At 40.9% G+C, this 15,286-nt stretch overlaps 1 protein-coding gene across 2 annotated transcripts in view; it reads right to left on the reverse strand.

Annotated features, from left to right (window-relative positions):
• Positions 1 to 1,961: 1,961 nt before the first annotated feature.
• The window catches only part of LOC124171933 (rab11 family-interacting protein 5), a 163,559-nt gene continuing 150,234 nt past the window's right edge, over positions 1,962 to 15,286 (reverse strand). The window contains exons 1-2 of one of the 2 annotated variants that reach the window (XR_006868018.1): positions 7,003 to 12,342; positions 1,962 to 3,057 (exon numbers count right to left, since the gene is read on the reverse strand). Coding sequence is in view for 1 of the 2 variants with exons in the window: in XM_046551369.1 (XP_046407325.1) it covers positions 3,045 to 3,057 (13 nt within the window). In the remaining variant the exon portion in view is untranslated. Of the gene's footprint in view, positions 3,058 to 7,002; positions 12,343 to 15,286 lie in introns of those variants that run through there. The other variant, XM_046551369.1, reaches the window with a different exon arrangement.

Raw genomic sequence — 15,286 nt, forward strand, 5'->3', positions numbered from 1 at the left:
AGTATTGGGCTCTATTTATCACCAACTTATTTTTCAGGCTACTCGTAATGAAGACGCACTTCTAACTCTAACCATGAACTTTCTTCTCGCACGCCTCCCCGTTCTCCCATGCCGAGAGATCTTTCTTTCCAAAGTCTTTGTTTACTCCCTCCTGCGGCCTTCTGCTGATCTTGCTGACACCCACCTTACGCATCCCAAACCCCTCCTTCCCCAGCATTTCCCATTCACTCCCTCCCTAAGGTGACTGAGCTTGAGTGCGTCGTAAAAAAATACGCCCCTCAAACGTTAACTCAGGCAGAGCTGAAGGCCTTTTCCCCACACTTCTTTCTCCTGCACCTTCACCCCTCGTTATGCTGACCACACTTCTTTCCTCATTTCACTCTTATTCAACCCCCCCACTGGGAACGTTCTCCAACTGTGGAGAAGGGCATGGTTCATCTTTACCTGCAACGGGGGTAAGTTTTTAACCGGAGAGAGGCTGAAGAAGTAGCTTCCACTATCGGGGAAATTGTGCCGTGCTTATAATTGTCTCTCTTCTTCTCTGCTGACTTTTCCATTTACATCATTTTCTTTGCTCTTTCCACACTATAATTATTTACGATTATGGCGCGACTATTTTTTAGTTCTAAAACTAAGAAAATCTTTTCTCTATGTCAATGATCCTTTGCATAACTTTCAATACGGCGGCGAAAGGAACACGAAAACTAAATGAGGTGAAGGTACAGGTTTTTGTGTGTCATTTTTGGGAATTCACGCAAGTGAACCAATACTTCACACACGTTGAGAAATGATGAAATGTCTCTTGTAGGAAAACAATCAATGTGGATAATAAGGTTTCTCTCTTTACTTCTCCAATAATGGAAGATGTTTCTCCTGTCGTTTTCCGGTTGGATCCTTGCTCCTGTCGGCATAAAAGAAGAGAGACATACTATATGAACATAGCACTTCACACCCGGTGTGAATAATATGGTCCTGATGAAGAATAAAGCCTTTCATGGCAACGTCGGAAAAGATGATGGAGCACAGTAGCCGGACGGAGAACTCAAACAGAAATTACTTCAAATATTCGCCAGATGATAATCATATCCTACGTAATTTATGATCGTAACTGAATCTCAATGAAAATAACTAATTGAAAATTCAGCATGCACATTCAGCTGAAAATACGGAGTAACTCGAAATATTAACTTACGAAGATTATTTTGGAAACGGGTTAAGGCCCTCGTTTTTCTTTTTTTCTCGTCACTGAGCGATAGAGGGCGACATAAGTGGCGGTTAGGCCCTTACAGTATGGTTAGGCCGTCTGGCACTAAAATTCCGTGGGTGTTGGAAACAAATATCTATCTTACGCCTACTTAATAGTTGCTATTCGCTCCTAACCACAAATTTATAACATTAAATTCTTATCATAAACTTTAAAATTCATTATTTGATTACATTCTCTAAACTGGTCGGGAATTTCTTAAGCGATCGTTGATATTGAAGTATGTACAAGAAATGGGAAATTTATGGTGGTATAATTATTTAACGATCAATCACAGCATAAATCTATAACAAAAAGCCTTTTCTAAGAATTCTACCGTGAATAACCACCAAACACATTTTAATAAGGCCACTGAAGACAAAAAAGGGGGGAAGAAACAAAAGCGAACATTTTTTCGTGACTTATGAAAAAGGTTTGTAATTACGAAACTCGATTTTACGAAGTGCCAATTTCCCGGTCCCACTGACTTCGTATAATCGAGAGTTTACTGTATTAGACAAATGGAAGAATGGAAATGAAATTGACACAAGCTAAAGCACACATTGCTAATAAACTTTTACAATGATAATGGGCATTATTTGCTATTATGAATGCATATTAACATCTAAGCAATATGGTGGAATACCCATTGTAATTCAGTGATTTACCAACCACTAGGAGCAATAAAAGGACATCACTGCAAAGAAAGTCTCAAAACTTAGCTCAAATAGAATTTTATTAGAGAAATTTGGGACAAAATTGAAATTCACTCAGCTTGGAAATTTCCTTCACCCCTTAGATTTTGGATTAGTGAGGGTTAACAAATACTATTAACTCTTCCATTACATATTAATAAATAATAAATCAGCCAACAATGAACAATTCACCAGTAAACTAAATTAGCTTCTGATAATTCTTTAAATACATATGATTTCAAAGTGTAAAAACCAAAACATAAATCCCCAAAAACTCTCCAAAACACTAGGTTAACCTAAGCACTGATTTCAAGTATTGGAATACAACCATTTCTTACAACCAAAAATAACATCAGGTTAAGGATTCCTGAGAGAACCAGTCAACATGAGTGCATACCATTATGGCTCATTACTTGAATGGCCTTTGTTGTGGTAGCCCCAAGTCAAAATGAGTAATAAAATTGAGTGGATATATCATTGATTTTCACTATCTATGGATGACCAACACTTTTCACATGAAAATAACTCTCCTGGAGAACATTCCATTATGCAGAATTTTTTGGCTCATGACTCAGTTAATTTACATATTTACTCAAAATATTTATGAAAAATTTTTCAATATCTTTTTATCACAAAACAGTCGGACTGGAGCACAAACTCCCAGTCATTCAAAGGCACTCTGATTATCTGTCATGCTGGTTATCACTATAAACCATTTAAATACATGTAAAAATTGTTAATCAGAAGACCAACAATGTTTAAACTAACAAAGTTGAAAGGTATATCATCATAGCATAAATTATTTCCATCACTTTTCTAGATGGCATAGAAAAAAGGAGGCAATGGTTGGCACATTACAGTACCATATTATAGCCCACTTCTCAATTTAACTGTATATCACAAATAGTTTTCTTGTAGCAAAACAAATATCCAGCCACAGCAAAAATTTGATTTTTATATTAAAGCCCACTTATTGCTTGGAATGTAGGATATAACTACCTGAATACTTCAGGGCTTCGTAAACAGCACAGTTAACACAATGAGCACAGTCCAAAGGAATTGTAGCTTGTTTTGCAGACTGCAAGCCATCCCCATATGTCGGTCCCTCACAGGAAACCCCTGGAAGAAGAATATCAAAGGACCAAATCATGAACACAAATTTTGATTGTTACACACTGCCTCTCCCCTCTTAATACAATGTCAGAGGGAACATTTAGCTCTTATTAGTTAGAAAGCCAATTTTTCTAAATGGCCTTGTTTGTTCCTTGAGATTTAAAAAATACATATTCCTTGACATCATCCAGGAACTCCCTAAATCTCACTTTTTTGAGTAGTTATTGACTTTTATTATTATCAACTCTAATAGCTCTATCTAATAATATTATTAACTCTAATAGAGCTATCATATACGATGAGTGCTGAACTTCAGGCAAGATGTGTACAATGAATGTATTTATTCATCCAATTATACTTCCATTGAAACCTTTCCCCATCAAAGATAGTTGTGGGACTGATGAAAGATAACACAAAACTCAACATTTACTTCAGTGGAGAATGGAACATGCCCACTTCCCAGGGCTTCAAATTATTGAAATAAAAATTCTGATAATTACCGAAAACCACAGCTAACAAGGGAATTCTGAAAATTTTCCCAAAAAAGAGGCTTTCAAATATGACTTTTTATATTATCTTATGTGAATTACATAAGATAGGAATAGATAATGGTTGCGGCGAAGTGATCCCCTTCACTTTTCCACCAAATGTGACGAGCAGCTTTCCGCAGAGTGAGCTGCAGCAAAAGGTATCAAGCAATCAAGTACGTCTTTGAACAGTGTTCCTGCGATGAAAAATAATGATTTTGTTAACTTTCCTAACATGGCCATTTTCCCGTGGTCTGCAGCCACGTTTTTAGCAAAGTTAACAAAATCGTTATTTTTCATCGCAGGAACACTGTTCAAAGACATACTTGATTGCTTCATTGGCAGGAGTGTGATGCAAACAATCATTTTTTGATGATTGGATTCATTGATTGATTTTCAAATTGCAGTCAGAGCGGTTGCTTTTTGTGAGGGAGGCCCCCCACTTGGAGGGTCCAGCGAGGGTGAGCTCGTCGAGGAAAGGGTTCCGGATTAGCCACCCTTTGGAGGGTATACCACGCCCATTGTTGAAGTACCTGCTCCATGGGCCCACGAAACGCATTTTAACCTTTTCGCCGCATGTGAGGAGGAGGTTTTCGGAGATTAAACAACAGCGAAAGGGTTGAACTAGTTTGCAACACCTATTTTGGTTCTACGGTCCACCTAAATCTATGTAATCTCATTTTTCTGAGGCAAAAAAGGCAAATTGGCACCTAGTAGATGTGTAGCAATCTATTTTGGTGGGCAAAGTAAGAAAATGTTAAGTAATGAGTGTGGACGGCTAACAACGAAGAAGTTACTAATGACCAACACAAGCTAACAAGGCATTCACTGAGCCAATTATGACACCTGGAAATGGCAAGAAGCTATTTAATACAAGTCCAAACGGGGCACAATTAAGTCACTCACACCATAATTCTGCAAAAAGTTGTAAAAAAAGATTACGAATCATTTTATCAAATTTTGTTATCCGTGAAAAGGAGTAGAAATTCCAAATTAATTTCTGAGCTTAATATCAGTTTTAGAAAAGTGTTTCAAGGCAGTTGCAGTGAAAAGTTTTCTGGAGTACTAGTCACAGCCAACAAATCAGCCAATGCATCTGAGCACAACTAGTCAGTGCTCCCAGATGAGCAACTTACTTGTGGGTGCAAGTGCAATTAATTGACCACAGCAGAGCATACATAAGAGAGAAAGGTATGGCCAGGAAGAAAAAAACATCAGGCTGAAACTTAAACTAAGGTTAAATTAAACAAAATAACTGTCATTTGCATTGAGTGAAGTTGACTTTAGTTCATATGAAATAACTTGGAGGGAGAACTTGCCTTTCCTGTCAGCTGTCACTGACTTTTGCGTAGGAGGGAAAACTTTTGGGATCAGTCCCGTAACAACAATGATTGTGAATCATCATCATCCACAAATTTCCTCTTTGATGCAAAAGGAAATGAGAGTTGTCAAGTACAGCCAAATTCTCCACCAACAAGTCAATTGAAATGAACAATAGAAGCCAACTGATTTCAGTATTCAGTGATTAATTCACAACATAAAATTAACAGCCTCGAGGATGGTGGTTGAATGATTCCAAAACTGATGTTCTCTTATGTTGTGTGCTCCACATTTACTTCATTACATAGGCCTTAATCGGATAATTCAAAGGTAATGATTTACATCTCGAGTTTCCGATGTCGTACAGTGGTTTCAAAGCATTCGTGCACACTACATTCCTGAATCCGTGATCTTGCACCTACAGGTGTGCCATCTTTGGAAACCAGGTATTAGACGGAGGAGTAGGAATGCAAATACAATTAAGGTTTAATGATTCAGCAAAGCAATGTAAAATAACAATGTGCAGAAATACTAATAGATTGTTTCATTTACGTAGATAGTGAAAATTACAAGAAATTAAAGAGAATGTTTGGATAATGCATGTTTACCGATTATTTGTGCCCCCATCGTCCCCCCATCATTGGCTATTGGATATTTGCGAGTTCGCTGTATTTTGTTTTCTTTCATGATGAAGGAAAGTAATTGTGTTTTTACATTTCAGGGGGTCCGGACCCCCCGGACCCTCCCTTGCTACACCAATGGGTGTTGGGCCTAATTGTCTCATAGATGGTTATATGCATTTTCATTGGCAGCAACAAGAGAGCTTTAGAGAAAACCCTGGAAGCTTCTGCAATGTTTAGCAAATATTTCTCGCCATCTGCCTGAACTATTGGTGAAGGTGGGTGGCAGTAAGCAGGCAGTAATACATTTAAAAAAATGCAATTTACTGTCACAAAAAGAACTTCAGGCAACCCACAAACCCTGCCAAAAAGTCGACCACGGCACACGGAACAAAGGAGAAGGGGTGAAGGGAATAATTTGGAAAGTGGGAAAGAAAGGGCTCCCAAGCTTACGTAGTTTGGCGAATCTGGCGGCGAGGCAGCCCCGGAGCGGCTTTGAGGTGAGAGGGCACAACATGCCACAACGGGCGAATCCCAAGAAAAAGCCTGGATCTTCTTGCTCTCCCAAATATATAGGGAGCCCGCAATTAGATTCCTTCCGCAGCGACGGACTGGGAGTCCACCGGCTAGGGCTAGTCTGAAAACTCGGCCTACGCCCCGCAGTGAGGTCGTACTTCCACTGCTTACAATGGGTTGTTCTCGGATCGGAGCCTCAGTAGACAGCTCATCCTCCCCCGCTGCACACCCGAAAAAGTCCTCCGCCAAGTCTGTTTTGAGCTCGGGGATAGGGAAGGGACAGGAGGGGGTATAGAGGTTGTGTGACCGTAGTTTTACCAAAATAGGCAGATGTTCCATCAACACAGAAATTAGACAAGCAAATTCATAATAATAAAAAAATTCATCTTTACACAACAGTTATCTGTATGAAAATGACAAACATGAAACAAAACCAAGACCGTTGCATTCGTACAAGGCAAGCTATCTATCTTAATAGCCGATAGGAGATAAGGTACACCAATACATGAAAAATATCTTAATTAGTAGAGTCCAATTTCACAAACAGATAAAGAAAAAAAAACACACACACAGATGTAAACTCGAAAGAAGCAATCACTATGTTTAGTGTATAAACCTTATTATAGGCTACAATCGCTATAATTTTTAAAGAGTCCTGGTGAATTCTTCCTCACAGGTCACTCACAAGATTTTTTTTAACGGTGCCAACTAATTAACAGCAATAGGATACACTGAGTTTTGGCATAGAACAAAAAATGAAGCCAAGTCGTGACAAGCAACCAAATAAACATTGAAGCCGGTCCATAGTCACGATAGTCAAATCTTGCGCTCACCAAGGTACACAAAAAACAACATTATAACAACCTCAGTCAGGAGACTAGAGGAACGAGAAAAAAAAATAAAGGCAAAAAAACCCAAAACAATAGGGCAAATACCCAGACTGACCAAACCCAGGATCCTGCTCTCACCTCGATCACTCTCCGGGTACGCCTCACCGCACTCACCGCCAAACCTAAGAGAAGAGGAAAAGGTAAGGAGGAAAATGGGTCGGAGTGCCGAGGACGGGAAGGGAGGGTCTCACTGACCTGCAAAGAATGGTTTAATCTGCGATACATGACACCGCCGTTTAATTGCTTCCGTATTTATATCACACAATTCCACTGTAACTGGGCTGGTAAACCTAAGGATCTTTAAAGGACCCTCCCATTTTGCCAACAGTTTAGCGCTCCTCTTATTTACTGCAGAGCTTTGGGGGTACATTTTACCGGACACCAATTGCCCAACTACGAATGGTTGAGGCTGACGTCCCTGGTTATACCGGGCGGCAACAGCTCTATTAGCCTCTCTTAAATTTTTTATGGCATCCTCCCAACGGTTTTCGGGCTCGCCACTCTCTTGAATAACATCGTCATCCATACCCCACTGCAATGCGAGCGGATGGTTCAGTTCCCAACCCAAAAACAAGCTCGCTGGCGTCATTTTCGTGCTTTCATGAACAGCGGAGTTAAACGCTATTGCAAGTGCACCAAGATTCTCATCCCAACGGTCGTGTGAATCTCTATAAAAAAATAGTGAGGGCGGCCTTCAAATTTCGAAAGAATCTTTCCATATGAGAGGGTTGCGGGTAATGAGGCGATGTCGTTACATGCTTGATACCCCACTTGAAACACACGTCTTTCATCGCGCCTCCTGTAAATATGGCGGCGTTATCTGACACTATTGTTTTTGGGAACCCCAGAATAGAAAACACCCTATTAAGCAAAACCTTAATGGTGTTCACCGCCGTCATATTTCTTGCGGGTATTAACATGGTGAACTTAGAAAAACCGTCTACGACTCCCAAAATTGCCGTGTGCCCGCTTCGAGTGCGCGTTAGTGGTCCCATGTAATCAATAAAAATTTGGTCGTAGATTTTAGCCGGCGCTTCTGCCGAATGGTATCCTACCCGAGTATTTTGCACCGGCTTCGCCTTCTGACAAACTGGACAAGACCGAACCTAATTCAGTATCTCTCTGTTCATATTAGGCCAATAAAATTCACGAGTTATTTTATTCCTTGTTTTATGATACCCCATATGTCCTCCAATAACAGAGTCATGAAAGTACGCCATCGTCATGGCTCTTATAACCGAAGGAATGCATACTCTATTTCGTCGCGCCCATTTGTTTCTGAAAACTAATATCCCTCCACGAACCTTCATATCTCTAACCTTTTCCCCCTTGTTAATCCTATCTTTAATTTTCTGGCATTAGGGATCTTGTTGCTGGTGCTCCAATATCGAGATAAAACTCAAGGGGGCTGTCTGAAGGACACAAAGGGCAGGACTTTTTTCCTGAGTTTCTTCTTCAAACATACGCGATAAACAATCCGCAACGACATTTTCATTACCCTTAACATGCATAGTCTTAAACTTATACCCCGCCAAGTGTAGCATCCAGCGTCCAACCTTTCCTAATTGCTTTGGATGCTGACGCATCCAAGACAGAGCCTCGTTGTCGGTATATAGTTCAAACTCCCGATTACGCAGATATTGGTCGAATTTTTCGACTCCAAATACCACCGCTAGGCATTCAGCCTCGTACGCTGCATATTTTCTTTCGGCTTCGCTGAGTGTCCTACTGGCATACGCAACCGGCGCCAAATGCCCCACAATTCGTTGAGATAACACGGCCGCTAATGCGTTGGCGGAGGCATCGGTGTGCACGACAAACGTCTCGCTGACATCGGGGATACGGAGCACTGGGGGTGAGGCTATTCTCTTCCGCAATTCATCAAAGGCATTCTGTTGAGCACGCCCCCATACGAACTGACAATTTTTTTTCTTTAGAGCGTTTAAGGGAGCTAATATTTCCGAGAAACCGGGTATTAAACGAGCGTAATAACTACACATGCCTAAGAATCTCTTAGCTGCCCTGAGGTCTTTAGGTGTAGGAAAGTTAAACACGACCCTACCCCTCTCGGGGTCAATCTGTATTCCTTTCTCAGAGATTACGTGCCCCAAAAATTTAATTTCGTTCCGTGCTAGAGATATTTTTTCAGGATTAACCGTTATCTTGGCGTGCCTCAACCGCTGTAATGCCTCCCTTAAGTGTTTACAATGGTCACTAAAATTACTGCTATAAATCACAATATCATCCAAGTAGTTAAATATGTATTCGTATTTTATGTCACTAAAGATCTTATCAATCAGTCGCGACAGTATTTGTCCCCCGGTGCAAATACCGAAGGGCAGACGATTGTATTCATACAGCCCAAATGGCGTAATAAAAGCGGTGGCTCGCCTACTCCTTGACGTAAGAGGAATCTGGTGGTAAGCCGCGTTCAAGTCTAGCACCGAGAAATACTTTGCTTTACCGAAATGAAGAAACGCATTTTCGGTGGTGGGCAGCGGCAAAGCATCAAAAACCACCTTCGCGTTGAGCGCACGATAGTCTACTACCATCCGTGAAGAGTTATCCTTTTCAGATACTAAAAATGCCGGACTTGCATATGCCGAATTAGATTCCTTTATCACCCCCTTTTTCAATAAATCTTGAACTATCATTTTCATCTCTGACATTTTGATCGGATTGCATTGGAAGGGGGGTGAACGCACTGGCGTTCAATCAGACAACGGAAGGTCATATTCCAAACGGTCAGTAAACCCCAATTTTTTTGTGATTACGTCACGATATTCGCCAATAATTTCTGTTATCTCTTTTTTTTTATCATTACTTAGAAGATATCGCGGAATCCACATCTGCTTCTTCATTTTCGGTAGGGAGTACATTACCTATCACTCCGGGACGTGCCTTAAAAGAATAAGTCTTGCTAACAAAATTCAAGGTCACACCTGCGTGCTCCATAAAGTCCGTCCCTAAAATAATTGAAACCGGATAACCCGGAAGAATCAGTAACTCCTGGTCCCAGGTTAACCCATCAATTTTTATTCGCAGCAAAACTGTTTTGGAAATTTTGATCGGCGACGATCCCACTCCACGGCATAAAATTTCTCTTTCCTGTATTTTACTAGGCAGAAAAACTACCTTCTCTAAAAAGGATTCGTCAACACAAGAATAAATAGCACCCGAATAAAGAAGCGCAATAGTTTTTGTCCCATTAACCCTTGCGTTTACCTTGGGCGACATTCCAGTATCAACTCCGGATATTCGACCAAAAAAGGTGACACGTCTACCACGGTGAGGACGGAGCTTATTCCTCCCGTGGCTTACGCGTTTCCCAAACTATCTTTATTTCTCAATGAAGGCCCTGAACGGTCGAAACGCTCTTGCTCTCGTTGTCTCTTATTGCACCAGAATGAACCACCGCGGTACTGACAAGGGGGCGTCACCCGAGGATTAGCCGAATATGCAGCTAAGCTATCAGACCTCCTCCTCCCCAAACTCGGGTTACCAAACTCCCTATCAACCATTTCATCACCTTGGGGCGGTACACGGTATGACTCCGCGACTATCTTTCTGGCGTCCAGTTCTCGACCCCATTTTTCTAACTCCTCTAAGGAGTCCGGCCTAGGGGATAAGTGCCAAGAATAATATGGATTTAAATTCCCACAAACTATTTTCAATAGCTCCTCTGAACGTACGGGACTTTCTAGTCTATTATTCATTTTGATAATTAAAACAAGGTAGTCGCCTAACGTTTCCTCCGGTCCATGCGACCTGTTATATAAGTCCCTTCTTAATCGTGCATCGTAATTGGGGGGACCAAACCGAACTTTAACTTCTCGCGCGAATTCCCTATAGTTAAAAAATTTGTTATCCCAGAACCAAGTCCGGGCCTTGCCTACCAGTACTTCGGGCAATAATTTCATTAGCATCAGCTCGCTGACTTCAAAATGCTCGACAAACTTATCTAGTACTTCCAAGAAACTTCTCGCATTTTCCTCGCCTTCCCCCTTGAACCGCAGTTCCCAGCGTTTCGCCGCAGTTAGAATTTGCTCTAGCCTTACGAAGTCAAACCCGATATCTTCACTTGATTTGGAAGGACCCATGTCAGCTCTACTCACATTTGTATTTTCGGGCACCATTTCAGTAGTTGCGGACCAACTCCGCACATACTCGCGCAAACGTTTCCTCAGATCATCTAGTACGCCGTCACTACTAATCCCAAACCGTTCACAAGCACTAATCCCTTCCGTTTTAGACAGATCATTAATCCAGCTCGTTACCTCTGATACCTTGAATGCCATGATTACCACGATATCCTACACTGCCACCTCAGAACCACGCTCTGCTACCACTGAACTATTGGTGAAGGTGGGTGGCAGTAAGCAGGCAGTAATACATTTAAAAAAATGCAATTTACTGTCACAAAAAGAACTTCAGGCAACCCACAAACCCTGCCAAAAAGTCGACCACGGCACACGGAACAAAGGAGAAGGGGTGAAGGGAATAATTTGGAAAGTGGGAAAGAAAGGGCTCCCAAGCTTACGTAGTTTGGCGAATCTGGCGGCGAGGCAGCCCAGGAGCGGCTTTGAGGTGAGAGGGCACAACATGCCACAACGGGCGAATCCCAAGAAAAAGCCTGGATCTTCTTGCTCTCCCAAATATATAGGGAGCCCGCAATTAGATTCCTTCCGCAGCGACAGACTGGGAGTCGACCGGCTAGGGCTAGTCCGAAGACTCGGCCTACGCCCCGCAGTGAGGTCGTACTTCCACTGCTTACAATGGGTTGTTCTCGGATCGGAGCCTCAGTAGACAGCTCATGCCAATACAAAAAACTGAGTTTGGAAATGCTGCACTCCACAAAAACTGGGCAACAGTTAGCAACATATTTGCGGAGGGGTTTTTCAGCCAGTACAATCTAGTAGTTACTGACAGACACAACTGGCAGAAGGAAGAAAGTGTTGAAACTTGTTCTATGTTGATGTTCAACTAGTGTAAATGATACTCAGGCTACTAATCTCATAATTAATTATTTACTATATACAGGGCAACCTCCATAAAACAAAACCCCACAGTACCCAAATAAACACTCACTAAATGCTAATTGTCACTTTACAGGAGGTGGAGCAAATAATAGCCTATTGTGAAAACTTATTCAGGAATAGGATTGGTGCGGCGATGGAGAAATTTCTATCCGATAAGTGTAAGCATAAATCCAGATAAAAGGCGACGTGTTTTGCATCACTAAATTTCCTTCCTTCAATAACAACTAGTCAAACAATTCATTAGCCCCGTACCGAATAAAAATTACAGTATAACCTCTTTACATCGTAATAATGGAGGGGACCAAAATTTGGGCAATTTGATGTATGGAGGTTCACCATAGTGGGGTTTTAGTGATGGGCACCATTTTATTAATAAACCATAATATTAATATATTTAAACATACATGCATGCATTAGTGAACATATACAGTAAAACTTTGATTTTACGCAGTTGGAGGGACCGAAATATGGGCACTGTGTAAAATCAAAGTGTGTAAAATCAAGAGTTAGTATTGAGGAGAAGTATAGTTTTCAGGATACCTCTTGCTCATTATTTTTAGAACCCTTAGTAATACACTTTTGTATAGTTATGATTTAAGCCAGAACCGGATTCAGAAAAAGTCTCATATGTGAGGCTTTACGGTAAAAAAGCATGAAATCATTTTCAATCACATCAGATATATGTTTCCTGGATTCAATAACTCATTTGGAGGCAAGAAAATGAAACCTAATAATCTTATTTACTCACAAGCAACACCACAGATGACGTGTTACCTGAAGAGAAACAACGTTGCATTCCTGAACAATGTTTCCAATGGTTGAATAATATGGTAGAATTGCTAGCATTTCTGGCACTAAGATTACTTCTGTTACCCAGGAGAAATGTCGGAATGGTGATACTAAATGCTCGCAGAGAAGCTAATTTTTGAAAATATTCTCATTAAAAGCAGTTTTCAGGAAATCTGTTTAACCACCTGCAGACAAACAAAGATTGGAGATTGAAGAAATGAGATACCTGAGGATAGTCATCCAAATTAACCCCATTAACTGGGTGCAAAATTTCGCTAATACATCACAAAGGCTTTACACCCTGTGGGCCTGTTTTCAAGTCCTGGCAGTAGCAGAGACTTTTCAGAGATGGCCCTATCCCTACTTGAGTCTAATATGGAGGGCACTTCCAGTGCACCACTCTGTCCATCAGATGGGAAGTTAAGTCCTGGTCCCTTTTGAGCTTATCATTACAACCTGGCTAATGCCAACATAGGGTACCTATCCCCCCAGCCCATACTTCATGGCGCTAATGACCCCAGCTGTCAGTTACCTCCTTCCAAATAGCATACCATAGATAATACGGAGCACATAGGACCCGGGATACTCGGAAATTCAGATTTTTCCGGTGTTTAGATCACTTTTTAAAATGAGCTATTTAAATAACCGCGCAACTAACGTCATGCCGCCAGTGATGAATAGAAAAATGATTAATAGTCCGGAACAATCTTCCTTCTTTATAATTTTTACGCATTAAAAAAGCATTTTCCCGTGATATTTTAGCATTATTAGATAGAATCTACCGGGTATAGCTTCTCTGTCGGCATTCTTCCGCGAATTCAGCGCCGGGACCTTCGACTCACAAGCCGTGTGACTCATCCTCACGTAATATTTTGCCTCCCCATATCTGATAACAACACCGGACACTTTTTGTACTTCGATTTAATGGTAATAAGCCATTCCTGAGTTTAAAGGGACTGCCTTATCACTCACGTCTTGAATTTGACTTCAATGATTGAATGACGATTGACGACGCGAGTTATTCTCCGTGGGCATTAACTTCCGTTCCGTTAAAAATAAACGCTTGCCACCTAGCGGAGTAAGCTAATAGCTATTCAAGTTCCAACCATGTTTCATTTAAACCCACTGACAATGAGATACAAGTTGAATCAGCTCTAATAAGCGCGCCGCGCAATCAACTTTCCCTCGCCTCCATTAGTCCCGCAGATGTGGGGTTAGCCCGCGGAATGAGACACCGTAAGCTGCTTTTACCATCGTGTTGAATCACCATCGACTTACGTCCATACTATCTCTTTTGGATCACCGTGGAAGCCAAAATTGTGGCACGGGAGGATTTTTAACGGCTCATTTCGCCGTTATATTTCGCTGCGGCGAAGGAAAACATAGCGTTCGCAAAATTCTAGAAAACCTTCCGTTAGGGATAGATATTCCGTAGTTCTTAATTCCGGATTAACGACCGTCTACTGTAATTACAATAAATATGTTATAAACAGCGCCGATCAATAAGTCGAATAATAAACAAAAGGTGATGATGTTAATATCTACGGCGATCATTTGTCGCATACACGGCGATAGCCGTATATTTTAGGTTTCGATATCCTTCTACGGCAAATTTTAACTAAGAGCGATATTCGCGTTCGTAAAGGAGCCTGAAATATTACTGAGAGGGCGTAGGGGGAAGCAATAATTAGATTCGCGATGTTTTTAGTTTCACGCTCAACAGCGCGACGTCATTTCAACCGTTCTTGTATTCATTTTTGCAACTCATTTAGACGAATAAATAACCTAACTTCATATTGCTCCAGTCGGCATTTTCAAAACAAGTCGAAAGACAACTGCGTAAAATCAAAATTAGCGGCCTCTTTGGGGCTGAGGTTATGCTGCGCAAAATCGAAAAACTGCGTAAAATCAAGAAAAGATGTAAAATCGAAGTTTCACCATTAGAATTCCCTATGCTTTCCGGCCGGACTTGAGTGTCACTGCGTAAAAACGAGACTTGATGTAAAATCGAAGTGCGTAAAATCGAAGTTTTACTGTATTTACAATTTAATGATTACACAAAGGTAAAAGTATCTTGTTCAAGAGGACTTTTTAGGAAAGAAATTAGTTATTGGGTTTGCTTAAACTTTTTTTCAAACTCTTTCGAAATGTTTTCATTTCTATTGAATACGATCATATTATGATCGCATTCCTCCATGCTTAATAATAACCTTTCAATTACATTCAATGAATCCTCAACCTCTTTATTGGTGGGAACAGTAACTGATTCCTCATCATCAACATCTTCCTCTAAATCGATCTCTTCTGGTATCCTGCAATATATGTACATCTCCTTCACTACTGTCTTCCAACTCATGTGGGGAACATATGATTAAATCATTATCAACATTTACAAAGTCTTCAAATGTTGAATTTGTGTCAACTATTTTGCTGATTTTATCCTACTCTGTAGGTTCATTCTCAAATATCTCACTTTCCTCCTGTTTTCTACCACCCGTAATCCCAGCCTAGATGAAGCCTTTCTCAAAAATTGA

This window comes from Ischnura elegans, chromosome X (genome assembly GCF_921293095.1).
Source record: "Ischnura elegans chromosome X, ioIscEleg1.1, whole genome shotgun sequence".
NCBI lineage: Eukaryota > Metazoa > Arthropoda > Insecta > Odonata > Coenagrionidae > Ischnura > Ischnura elegans.